Source organism: Theropithecus gelada, chromosome 20 (assembly GCF_003255815.1).
Source record: "Theropithecus gelada isolate Dixy chromosome 20, Tgel_1.0, whole genome shotgun sequence".
Classification (NCBI taxonomy): Eukaryota; Metazoa; Chordata; class Mammalia; order Primates; family Cercopithecidae; genus Theropithecus; species Theropithecus gelada.
Window position 1 is genome coordinate 63383380 of NC_037688.1, and position 14030 is coordinate 63397409.

Genomic DNA, 14030 nt, shown 5'->3' on the forward strand with positions numbered 1-14030 from the left:
TCATTCATCTGTGGATGGACACTTGTGTTGCTTTCACCTTTTAGTTATTGTTAATGCTGCTATGAACACGAGCGTACTTTGCTGACCTCTTGATTGCAACCTCATGAGAGACTCTATTCCCAAATCCCCTCATTAAGCTGCCTCCAGCTTCCTGACCATCAGAAACTGTGAGATAAATGCTTGTGTTTTAAAGTTCTATGTTTGGGTATAATTTATTACATAGCAATAGATAATGAAAACACTATGTCAGAGCTGGGGGCAATGCGAGGAGAAGGTCCATACACTGGCTGATCAAACACTACGTGGATAATGATGGTGATGAGTTTGGTCATGATGATAACAATCAATATGGGTTAAGAATCTACTATATTTGGTCCACCATGTGGTACCAGCTTACTCCTGCAAGAATGGCCATAATCAAAAAATCAAAATAGATGTTGGCATGGATGCAGTGAACAAGGAACACCTATACATTGCTGGTAGGAATGTAAACTAGTTCAACCACTATGGAAAACAGTGTGGAGATTCCTTAAAGAACTAAAAGTAGAACTACCACTTGATCTAGCAATCCTACTACTGGATATCTACCCAGAGGAAAAGAAGTCATTATATGAAAAAGATACTTGCACATATATGTTTATAGCAGCACAGTCTGCAATTGCAAAAATGTGGAGCCAACCCAAATGCCCATAAATCAAGTGGACAAAGAAAGTGTGGTATATAAATATATATAATGGAATACAATTCAGCCATAAAAAGGAATGAAGTAATGGCATTCACAGGGACCTTGATGAGATTGGAGACTATTATTCTAAGTAAAGTAACTCAGGAATGGAAAACCAAACATTTTATGTTCTCCCTCATAAATGGGAGTTAAGCTATGAAGATGCAAAGGCATAAGAATGACATAATGGACTTTAGGGACTTGGGGGAAAGGGTGGGAAGGGGGTGAGGGATAAAAGACTACAAATCGGGTGCAGTGTATACTGTTTAGGTGATGGGTGCACCAAAATCTTATAAATCACCACTAAAGAACTTACTAATGTAACCAAACACCACCTTTTAGTTACTGTTCCCCCATAACCTATGAAAATAATTGTTTTTTAAAAAAGAATCTACTATGTTTTGAAACAACGTAAGTGTCCATCAACAGATGAATGGATAAAGAAAATGTACATATACACAATGGATCCATAAAAAAGAATGAGGTCCTGTCATTTGCAATAACATGGGTGGAACTGGAGATCATTATGTTAAGTGAAATAAGCCAGGCACAGAAAGACTAACTTCACATGTTCTCACTTATTTGTGAGATTTAAAAGTCAAAACAATTGACCTCATGGAAATAGAGATTAGAAGGATGACTACCAGAGGCTGGGAAGGGTAGTTGGGGGCTGAGAGAAAGGTGGGGATGGTTAGTTGGTACCAAAGTAATAGAATGAATGAATAAGACCTATTATTTTAAAGCCCATCAGGGTGACTTTAGTCAATAAGAACTTAATTGTATATTTTAAAATAACTGAAAGAGTATAATTAGATTGTAACACAAAAGATAAATGCTTTCAGGGGATGTATACCTCATTCTCTATGATGTGATTTTCATGCATGGCATGCCTACATCAAAATATCTAATGTACCCCATAAATATATACACCTACTATGTACCCACAAAAATTAAAAATTATTTCAAAAAAGAACTTACTATGTGCTGGCCCCTTTGCCTTGTATCATTTCATTCTCGCAGCAACTCTATAGAGATACGTTATCCCTTTCTTATAGGTGAGGCTGAAACTGCAGTTCAGGGAGATTAGGCAACTTCCCCAAGGCCACACAACTAGCGAATCAAAGGTGTAGGATCAGAGTCCAGGTCTGACTCTTTGACTGATGGCATGACCTGTGCAGTTAGCTACCAGGTGATACAGCTTATCTCAGTACAAATAATATGAGCAGAAGAGCCCTCTGACATTTTAAGGGATGACACTTAGGATATGGGGGGCTGGAGAAAGGTGACCTGTGTCTTGACTGGGGGCACCAATCTCCTCCCTCCCTATAAGAAGACCCTCGGAGACTGAGTAGGAGTCACCAGGACTCTCTAGTTGGGCCAACTACTCATGTTAAACACCATGGACAGTAGCATTTGGAGTTGAGGCACAGACTGATTTTGCCTAAGGGTTTGACAAATACCTGGGGTTTTGGCAGAGGCATAAGGAAGAAAGTGGTGGAGACAAGGGCACCCCATGTAGGAGAAATAGCAATGAAATGGTCTTAATCTAGGAATCTAGCTAGAGCATAGGCAATGATGGAAGGGAACCAGGTGGTCAGGAACCAGATTATGGAAGGCCCGGGAGCCACACCAAAGAAGCCTTAAAGTCATTGATTCATGTGTTTTCTCCTGCAGCCTGAAATCTATATTCCACTCATCTGATTTATACCCAACACACATGGGGTGTTGTTGGTTTTTCCTCTTACATTCAGGATAACTTTGGCATCAACTCGGGGCAGCTCATGCACAAAAATACAAGCTCCATTAGGCCAGGCAGAGAAGAGAGTCCAGGCTGCTTTCACCCAGCCAGTGTCAGTCGTGTTCCAGAAGATGTCCGATTCGGTCAAGGCCACCCACCGTCTGCCAAAAATTAGAGAACGTCAGCACCTTTGGCGATGACTCTACCTTTAAGAAGGATTGTATTATCTATATCACCCCATTTGGAGCCCTGCTCAGTGGGTACTCACTTATACTTGTGAAACCTGAACAAGAACCATCAAGTCAACTATTGTCTCAACAGGCATTTACTGAGCATCTTCCATGTACCTCTGCCCTAGACTAAGAATACAGAAGCAAAAAGAGTTTCCAGAAAGTTCACAGTCCAGTGGGTGTGATCTATAAGGGAAAAAGTTAACCCCAGTACTCTGTGCTAAGGTCACTTTATTTAGGCAACATTTATTTAGCACTTAGTCTGGGTTAGCACTAGGGATATAGAAATGAACAATTCGTCTTGCTTTAGGGCCTTAGAGTTTAGGAAGTATAAATATCTAGGAAGCCACTGGAGAGCATGTTTTAACAGAGCTAAACACAAAGCCTTGTGCAATTACAGAGAATAGGCACCTAATCCAGAGCAATGTTGGAGATGAGTTTCTGAGAAATGCTCTGGTAGAGGAGATGACACTTGAGTTAGACATAAACAATGCATAGGGATTATATAGGTGAGGCAGAGAAGCAGGAGCATCCCAGGAATGGGAAACAGTGTCTGCAAACATGCAAGACAGAAAAGCAGTCATGCACTTGAATCCTGGGACACAGGCACTCCTGGTTCTCCCCCTTTCATTGGCTGTTCCCTTCTCAGTCTCCTCTGCTGAGTCCTCCTGGTCTCCCCTTCAGTGCAGAAATACCTCAGACACTCAGTCCTGAGACCCATTCTCTTTTCAGTTTATATTACACTTTGCTGATCTCATCCCATCTCATGGTATGAAATACCATCTTTACACTGATAAGTTCAGCATGAATCTTTCTCTCTAACTTCAGACGTGTATATCCAAATGCCCACTCAACATCTCCACTTTTAACAAGGGGATGGAGATGTCTAAGAAGGCTCTCAAATTGACAACTCTATAAACAAACTCGGTTTTCTTCCCACTAGACAGCTCATCCCACCGTTCTTCCCCCATCATTTAGTGCTTCTGGTTGTTCAGGCCATTCTTCTTAGAGCCATCCTTGACTCCTCCTTCTCATTCCACACTGACTCTGTCAGCAAGTCTTATTGAGTCTAGGTTGAAAATACATTCAGAATCTCATCTCTTCTCCCACTTCTCCCCGGGCAAGCTACCATGCTTGCCTCTTAATGCACTAGTCATCTTCTTTAGCTGTTTCCTCTACAGTTTCATTGTGAACCCAACATCCTGAGTGAGCCTTTAAAAAACATATTAGATTACGTCACTCCTCTGCTCAAAATATCCAATGCTTCTCAAAAAAAATTAAACATAGAATTACCATGTGATCCAGCAATTTCATTTCTGCATGTATACCCAAAAGAAGTAAAAGCAGAGACTCTAACAGATACTCGTATGCCAGTGTTTATAGCAACATTATGGACAACAGCCAAAATGTGGAAGCTACCCAAGTGTCTATCAACAGGTGAATGGATTATTTAAAATGTGGTCGAGGCCAGGGGCAGTGACTCATGTCTATAATCCCAGCACTTTGAGAGGCCGAGGCAGGAGGATCACGAGGTCAGGAGTTCGAGACCAGGCTGGCCAACATGGTGAAACCCCATCTCTACTAAAAGTACAAAATTTAGACGGGTGTGATGGCGGGCACCTGTAATCCCAGCTACCTGGGAGGCTGAGGCAGGAGAATCGCTTGAAACCAGAAGGCAGAGGTTGCAGTGAGCGGAGATTGTACCACTGCACTCCAGCCTAGGCAAAAGAGAAAAACTCTTGTCTCAAAAAAATAAAAATAAAATAAAATAAAAAAACAAATAAAATGTGGTCTATCCATACAATAGAATATTTTTCAGTCTTAAAAGGGAGGGAAATTTTGACACATGCCACGACATGGATGAAACTTGAGGACATTATGCTAAGTGAAAGAAGCCAAATTGCAAAACAAAAGGACAGACTGCATGATGCCAATCACAGGAAATACCTGGAGTATCAAATTCACGGAGATGAAAAGTAAAATAGAGGTTACCAGGGGTGAGGGGAGAGGGTAATGGGGCGTTATTGGGTAATGGGGGCATAGTTCTCATTTGGAAAGATAAAGTAAATACTGGAAATGGATGGTGATCATGGTTGCACAACAGTGTGAATGTATTTAATGACACTAAACTGTACACTTAAAATGGTTAAAAGGGTACATTTATGATATATGTATGTATATGTTTATGTATGTGTGTGTGTGTGTGTGTGTGTGTGTGTGTGTATACATAGGCTACGATTTAAAAAGAAACCTCCAGTGGCTTTTCACTTCACTCAGAGTAAAATCCAGAATCATCAAGATCCTTCCTGAGCTGCTCCTATTGGCTCTCTGACCTCAGCTCCTGACATCCTTCCCCTCACACCACTCCCTCCAGACCACTCTCCACTTTCTGTTCTTGGATCCTCTAGACAAGCTGCTCTGGTACCTTCCGCTGGCCACAAAACCCAGTCCGTAGCTGCTCTGGGAGTGCTCGACCATCTTGGGGGCCCCGGTGGTTCCGCTGGTGAAGTAGATGGCCAGCGGGTCTCGACTCTTTGTCCTCAGGCAGTTGTGCTCTGTAGGTGCCTCCCTGTAAAACGTAAAAACACTAGGTGGCGCTACCATAGTAAAAACAGTTAGTAGCACCGGTAATATGTATAACAACAATATGACTATCGTTTCATAAGCATCACGTGTGAGGTGCTGTGCTGAAAGCTCTGGCTTGGGTAACCTGCAATCACCTCATAGGGTAGGTACTATCATTATAACCCTTTTGCAGACAAGGAAACTGAGGCTCAAATGGTTAAATAACTCACTCAAAAGAGCCCATGCTTTCTTACCAAGGTATGAGGACTTTCTGGTAGAACACACACATGTCCGTGTCTATAATTCTGCACATTTAGGCACAGCTTCCACCCCCACCGCAATTTCTAATAATTTAGAACTGTTTTCTAAAGGTTTCCCCCAGTATGGGGTTTTGAGATCTGGGTAATTCCCAAAGTTCTGAGATCTGGATGACCAGCTAATCCACTGGCTCTCATCCCTGGCTGCAACGTGAAGTCCCCTGGTAAATTTTTGGAAGAAACTTGTCTATCCACTCTGAACAAAATAAAATCGGAATCTTTGATGTTTTCTTAAATGCTTCTCAGTAATTCTAGTAACAACCAAAATTGAGAACCACTGATCTAGGCCCACAGACAGCTCTTCAAAACCATATGGGCTGAATTTTTTTTTTTTTTTTTGAGACAGTGTTTCGCTCTTGTTGCCCAGGCTAGAGTGCAATGGCGCAATCTTGGCTCACTGCAACCTCCGTCTCCTGGGTTCAAGTGATTCTCCTGCCTCAGCCTCCCGGGTAGCTGGGATTATAGGCATGCGCCACCACGCCCAGCTAATTTTGTATTTTCAGTAGAGAAGGGGTTTCTCCATGTTAGTCAGGCTGGTCTCAAACTCCCAACCTCAGGTGATCCGCCTGCCTGGCCTCCAAAAGTGCTGGGATTATGGGTGTGAGCCACGGCGCCCAGGCCTATGGGCTGATTTTTAAAAAAAAGATCCCCAGGGCTCTTGCTCATCTATGTCTGGTTAAGTAGGTCAGATGTGAGGCCTTGTCATCTGTATTCAAAACAGCATCCAGGTGAATCTGATGCAGCTGGTCTGTGGGGTGAGCATTCGTGACTCAATTGTTCAGGCCTCTGAGAGGCCCCTTTTGGGTTCTGGCTTCCAATCAGGACAAAGTCTCAAATTCTAAGAAGGGTTTCCACCAGGTCCTTGCTCTAAGGCAGAGAGGGTCTCGGCTCTGCCCAATCCTGACTTAACTACTTTTTAACACCTTGGGCAAGTCACTTTAGTTTTCCAAGCCTCAGTTTCCTCATCTGTAAAACTGGGTTGAAGGGCACATCATCATGTCCTTTTCAGGGATTAAATAAGATGATGTCTTATCCATTATGGTGTTCTGAACACCAAACACAATGCTTGTCACGAAATAGATGTTCATTAAACCTTTGCTACATGAATGAATGAAGGTGAAGGCTTACATAGCACAGTATCTAGGAATACGCTAAGTACCCAATACACGGCCATAAGTTGATTATTAATTGACCACCTGCTATGTACTAAATGCACCATATAGGTTATTTCATATACTCTGAATGGTAGCTCTAATAACCACTACCGCCATTATAGAAGCAAATGAAGCACAGAAAAGCTGCTGACAAATCCAGCACTGACTGAATGAGCGACCTTGAACATTAAGGTGGTGACCAGGATTATGCTCAGGTCAGTCTGGCTGCCAAGGGGAGTGTTCCTCTCTGATTCACTCTCTGTGTGTGAAATCAGCAACGCATTTCATCTTTTGTTGCTTAAAGGGGAAATGACTTCATTTTTCTGCTGTTCTCCTGGAGAACCCCAATTCACCGGAGGAGTTCCCTGAAGTTCAACCAGCCTGGCCGACTGTTGCTGTCTGACACCAGCAGCTTGGTCTGGAGGGAGGGGCATTCAGCGCTGATGGCATCCACCCTTGGAGCTAGGGAGTCACTGGTGATAATAGACTTGGCCCTGGACGCCTGCAGCCGGTACTTGAGGTCCTTCTCCGTCAGCTGAGTGACACCCGGAATCATGACAACCCCTGGCATAAAACAGAAGTGGATGTTGACTGGATAGCAGGGAAGGTCTTGGGTATAGAGGTAAGAGATGAGGGCAGGAAGGGGCTGGGGAGGGTTGGAATGCCTGAGCTGGAAGAGGTAACAATAATAACAGCAGCCTAAAAACCCTAGCCTTCTGAATAAGTGCATGACCACTCATTCACTCAGCATCAGCGGAGGCTTGCTAGGCTCACTGCGGCCTCTTTCCTCCTCTGTGTCTCTGCTGAAGGAACCATTCTAAGAAGGTAATGTTTCACTGCCCTGGACATTCGTGACAACAGGACGAGCTGTCCCCCTAACCTCCTGCAAGGGATAATATCACTAGTTCTTTTATTTCCTCTTTATCTGCCTGCCTTTGGCAGCTGGATGATGCTGTGATAATGAGAATCATAAAGTCTAAGAGTGAAACTAACATAGATTGGTTATAGGAGTCCCTCATCTATAACTGCATTGTTCAGGTAAAATTCTAGCAACTAAAGCAAGGCTCCCAAACCACGACCAGCAGAAAATAAGCTTGATTTGTCCCAGTCAGGACTTTTTAAAATGACAGATGCCAACATTAAAAGACAGGAGGATTTTTCATAAAAATCCAGAGGTTTCCATTACAAATCAGAAGTTCTGATAACACCGGTATTCATCCTGTCGTGGGAACATTTGGTTCGAGTTGAGAAGCAGCGACCCCATTTGATAAAGCATGTGATCTCCCGTTTGCCGCAGTCCTCACCACTCCCTACTGCTTGCACTGACCTGCTTTTATCAATTACATCACTGTCTGGCCCCTATTATACAATCAAGTCTGTGACTGTTGGGCAAATAGGAAGTAAGCACAACTCCACATAGGGTTTATTTTCGCTCCATCTTCAAGACTCTGTGGACACCGCAAAGCTCTGGCAGGTTATGTCTGACCCCAGCTAAAATTCCCAGCAGCCCTGCTTACTGACCTGTCCGCATGCAAGCCACACTGACCAGCCACCACTCCGGGAGCCGTGGGAGTACCAGCATCATTCTGTCCCCAGGCTGCAGGCCACATGCACCCCCCAGCACATTGGCTGCCTTCCTGGACTGCTTCCCCAGCTCCTCAAAGCTCCACTTCATCTCTGCTCCTGTGCCATTGACCCACCAGAAGGCAGGATTTGGGGGGCGGTGTCCAGCCTAGATGGTGGTGCAGGCAGAAAAAAAAAATAGAAGTAATTTATTGAGAATTTTTGTTTGCTTGTTGCTGTTGTTTAATGTTTTATAGTAGTTCATGTAAAATTCACAGGGTTCCGAAAGCAAAGCAATATGGAAAGGCATGATTGAAAAGGCTTGCTCCCTTCCTTGTACCTATCTGCCCTGTTTTCTACTTCCTCTGCCTCACTAAGTAACCAATTGTATTAGTTTTTTGCATATCCTTCCATAGTTTCTTTAGGCAAACACAAGCACATATATTTTTCCTACTATCTTTTTAATGCAAAAGGTAGCACGTGATTTACACTGTTTTCTGTTTTTCCCTTTTTTATTGAAATATAATTCAGGTACCAGAAAAATCACCATTTTAAAGCACACAACTCACTGTTTCTTAATATATTCACAAGGTTGTGTAGCTATCACCATTCTCTAATTCCAGAACATTTTTGTTGCCCTAAAAAGAAACACTGTACAAATTAGCAGTCCCTCCCCATTCCCTCCTCCTCCAGCTCCTGGCTACCACTTATCTGCTTTCTGTCTCTATGGATTTGCATCTTCTGGATATTTCATATGAATGGTATCATACAATATGTAGCTTTATGTCTGGTTTCTTTCACTTTGTACAATGCTTTCAAGATTTATCTATGTCATATCATGAATTGGTATTACATGCTTTTGATGGCTGAATAATATTCCACTGTATGGATAGACCACATTTTGTTTATCCATTCATCAGTTGACAGACATTAGGGTTGGTTCTACTTTTTGGCTATTCTAAATAACATTGCTTTGAGGATTTATGTACAAGTTTTTGTGTGAGCACATGTTTTCTATTGTCTTGGATATGTACCTAGGAGTACAATTCCTGGGTCAGTACTGTAATAACTCTATGTTAACTTTTGGAGGAACTGCCAAACTGTTTTCCATAGCACTGCACCATTTTACATTTCCATCCAGGCATGTTTGAGGGTTCTAATTCTCTGCATCATCTCCAACACTTGTTATTGTGCCTTTTTTTTTTTTTTTTGCCATGCCACTGGTTATGAAGTGGTATCTCCTTGTAGCTAGAATTTGCATTTCCCTAGTGAATAAAGATGTCAAGCATCTTTTCATGTGTCTATTGGCCATTTGTTTATATTCCTTAAGGAAATGTCTATTCAGATTCTTAGCCCATATTTTAATTGGGTTATTTGTGTTTTTCACTGTCAAGTTTGAGTTCTTTAAGTGTGGTAGATACTAGACCCTTACCCAATATGTGATTTTTCAGATATTTTCTCCTATTCTGTGAGCTGTCTTTTTACTTTCATATACAAATATGATTAATTTTCATGAAGCCCAATTAATCTATTTTTTCTTTTGTTGCTTTTGCTTTAGAAACCGTTGCCTAATCAGAGGTCACAAAGATACACTCCTATGTTTTCTTCTAAAAATTTTCTTACGCTTTTTGTTTCTTCATTTAGGTCTTTGATACATTTTGAGCTAATTTTTGTATTTAATGTCAGGTAAGAGACTCAATTAATTCTTTTGCATGTGAACACCCAGTTGTGCCAGCATCATTGGTTGGAAAGACAATTATTTCATCCATTTAATTGTCTCGGTACCCTTGTTGAAAATCAATTGATCGTAGATTTGTGGATTTATTTCTAGACTCTGAATTCATACCTATTTATCCAAGTCTATCTTTATGCTAGTGCCACACTGTCTTGGTTACTGTAACTTTTCAGTAGATTTGAAATAGAAAAGTGTTAGTCTTCTTTTTTTTTTTTTTTCCAAGATTGTTTTGGTCCCTGTGGGTCCCTTGCATTTCCATAGGAGTTTTTGAATCAGCTTGTCTATTTCTGTAAACAAGTCTCCTAGGATTTTGATAAAGTTTACATTAAATGTGCAGCTCAATTGGGGGTGTATTTTCATTTTAACAATATTAATTCCTTTAATCCATGAGCATGGGGTGTATTTCTATTTGTTTGTATCTTTTCCAGTTTATTTCAGTAATGTTTTGTCATATTCCGTGTACAAGCCTTATACTTCTTTGGTTAAATTTACTTCTATGTATTTCATTCTTTTTGATGCTATTAGTAAATAAAATTATTTCTTAACTTCATTTTTTATTGCTCCTTACTCAAGTATTGAATATTAAGTTATCTGCTCTTAAAATACAATGATGAAGCAGGGATTCCATAATAGTCACAGAGATATCCATTCAAACAATGGATTAAAATAAAAGGAAAACAATGAGTCACCAATCCCAAGCAACTCTGAATCCAACTGAGAAAACTCTATTATGTTTCAAAGCCCTTAATCCTCTGTGGTTGTGGCTTTGCTTTCTAGTTGCTCAGCTCCACCCTCTGGGTTCCCAATTCCACATTCTTGGCTAACAACTCTGCCCTAAACAATCTTTTCTTTTTCAAGAAGGGTGACACATGTTTGCAGCTAAGTAGCTTTAACCATCTGCTTCCTGCCTGTAGAATCTGGGGAGTCCAACAGCCTTCTTTTATATTTTCCTCTCTCTGTCCAGTACAAGATGGCAGTGTTTCTGCTGATATAACATTCTCGAGAAACTAATGGTTCTCTCATGTATGTCTCAGTCATTCATCCCATTAGAGAAGTAGCTCCTCCACAGATCTTTTCCACATAATCCCATCTCTATTGCTGGTTTCTGCCTCCATGACTGAAGGAACTCAGGAGCCCCATGTCTAATCTCTTTAAAAAGTTCTCTGTGACTTTTTGATACTTGAGTTGCTGGCAAAAGATTGTCCAACCACACTCTTGGATTTCCCTTTGCAGCATACTTTTCTGACAGTGAATATTCTAACTTTAATGTCTTTTATAATATAAGAAGGCTGAGAATTGTTCAAACCACCAAGTTCTGGCTCTGTTTTTGCTTAACAATTCTTTCCTCTATCTCTTTCTTTCCTTTAGCGTTGTAATATAACCAGCAAGAAGAAATCAGGCCACATCTTCAACACTTGGCTGGGAAATCTTCTTAGCTAAATATCCAAGGTTATCCCTTATAAGTTCTTCTATCCATATGGCTCTAGGACGCTAGTCAGCCAAAATTTCTGCCACTATGTAATAAGGATCCACTTTCCTTCAGTTTCTGATATTACATTTTTCATTTCCTTCTGAGTTTTTATCATCTGTGCCTTTAATGTTCATATTTCTACCAACAGTCTGTTCATGATTCATGATTCTTTAAAACAAGTCTCATCTATCATGTTCCTCCTTTCTTTTTGAGGTCTCGTTCATTAATCATTAATATCTGCATTTCTGCTAACAGTCTGCTCAAGGCAATCCAGGCTTTTTTCTGTGCTCCTCAAAATTCTTCAAGCCTCTACCCATCACCTAATTCCAAACCTACTTGCACATCCTTTGGTATTTATTACAGCTCTCATTGCTACTCTTGGTGCCAAAATCTATATTGGTTTTGAATAATCCTATCTATTGCTGCTGTAATAAATTACCAAAAACTTAGTTGCATAAAACAACACAAATATACAGCCTTATAGTTCTGGAGATAAAAAGTTCCAAATCAGTCTTGGTGGACTAACCTGAAGGTATCAGAAGAATTGTTTTCCTACTGGATGCTTTAGTGGAGAGCCTGTGTCCTTGCATTTTCTAGTTTTTAGAGGCAATTCACATCCCTTGGATCATGGCCCCACATCACTCCCACCTCTGTTTTCATTGTCACATCTCCTTCTCTGACTCTGACCCTCCTTCCTTCTCATAGGGTATCTTATGATTATATTGGGCTTATCCAGATAATCCAGAATAATCTCATATGAATATCTTTAGTTATAATAATGGTTGCAAGGTCTCTTTTGCTGTGTAAGATAACATGCTCACAGGTTTCAGGGATTAAGATGTAAAAATCTTGGGGAAGGGGTGCATTATTTTGATAACCATAGCCATGCTATTTCAAGTTTCTTTGAGCATCTTGTAAATTTTTGTTAAAAACTATACATTTAAAATTACATCATTTGATTACTCAGGAAATCAGATCCCTCCCCCCTCATCCATTCCCTGCAACTCCCCAGAGTTTGGTTTGTTGTTGCTGATTGTTGTTGTTTGTTTAGTGACTTTTGTGAACCATTTCTGTGAAGTGTGCATTATTTGTTCTATGTGGCCACTGAGATCTCTACTTGGTTAGCTTAGTAGTCATCTTATGATTAGACAGAAATTTCTTTAAATGCCTGAAACCAATAAATCTCCCAGTCTTTGGGTGGGTGTTGAGGCACACCTTTAGCATTCAGCCAGGCAATTAACAATCCTCCCTTAGTCTTAATCTCCTGCATGCTCAAACTCTCAGTCTGCCAGAAGTGAGAGCTTAGAGTTTCCTCAGATCTTTCCTAAGCATGTGCAAAGCCCTGGGAAAGAACACAGCCTTACTTAGGTGTGTTGCTTTCTAGATTTCCAGGAATCCAATATAATTTTTAAAGCTCCCATAGACATTAGATTCTCCAGCTTTTCTTTTTTCACTCTTTGGTGAGTCTATTGTTTGTCCCGCTGGTATGCATCACCTTAGGGAACAATGAAGCTATAATATTTGTCTGTAATTGTTTTGGACAAAAACCCCCAGGGAAAAGGCTTTTCTCATTGGTTGAGCTTCAAGTTGATTCAAATACAGTTTTACAGGTAGGGTCTTCTAAAGAACCAATGGGCAGCTCAAATAATAACAGTTCTTCTTAAGTGAAGCTTTGAAAAAACTCCAACTCCATTCTGTCCCCTCTAATGGTTGCCATGATGCACAAGAAATGGGGGCTGTTATTTTTCAAGGCTACCGCATAGCTGGAAAGTCCTTATTCTACCATTTTTTCCTCACCTAATCCTGCTTGCTTGTTTTTATCATTAGGAGAAGTCTTCTAAGGATGCCCCTAGTATTGCAAAAAGAACTTAGATTTTTGTAGGCCATCAGGAATGGAGCATCCTGGCTTCATCTCTTACATGCACTTCTCATTTAATTCTCACTATTACTCTAAGTAGCATATGGTATGACTATCATTGTACAGATGAGAAAGTTGAGATCTAAAGAACTTAGGGCACTTGTCCAAGGTCACACTTCAAGTACATGGATGAACAATGTCTATCTGACTGCAAAGCCTGCTTTTAAGTCTCAGTCATCCTCATACCACCTTCATAAGTTTCACTATATCTGCTGACAGTTAATTTTACTATATCTACTAACAATGCCATTTACATCATATTTTTTCTTTAAACAATCTCATGTTATAATTAACATGAATACAATTCTTTGAATTAAATTTTGTATTTGCAGTTTTGTATTCTCCAGCTTTTCTTTTTTCACTTTTTGGTGAGTCTATTGTTTGTCCCTACTGTTATCCATCGCCTTAGGCAACAACGAAGTTAAACATTTGTCTGTAATTGTTTTGGACAAAACCCCCAGGGAAAAGGCTTTTCTCATCAGTTAAGCTTCACATTGGTTGAAATACAGTTTTATAAGTAGGTCTTCCTCTTATAAATGAAAAGTTAGTATCATGTAACACAAATAAAAAGTAACCATGAAATAGAGAGACTCAACAGACACAGATATAAGGGAA

General features: G+C 40.6%; 1 protein-coding gene across 1 annotated transcript in view; it reads right to left on the reverse strand.

The window, feature by feature from the left end:
* The window catches only part of ACSM5 (acyl-CoA synthetase medium chain family member 5), a 31089-nt gene that overhangs the window by 14121 nt on the left and 2938 nt on the right, over positions 1 to 14030 (reverse strand). Inside the window, exons 3-6 of the mRNA XM_025370743.1 lie at positions 8250 to 8460; positions 7082 to 7292; positions 5118 to 5261; positions 2470 to 2623 (exon numbers count right to left, since the gene is read on the reverse strand). Coding sequence (XP_025226528.1) covers positions 2470 to 2623; positions 5118 to 5261; positions 7082 to 7292; positions 8250 to 8460 — 720 coding nt within the window. The remainder of the gene's footprint in view (positions 1 to 2469; positions 2624 to 5117; positions 5262 to 7081; positions 7293 to 8249; positions 8461 to 14030) is intronic.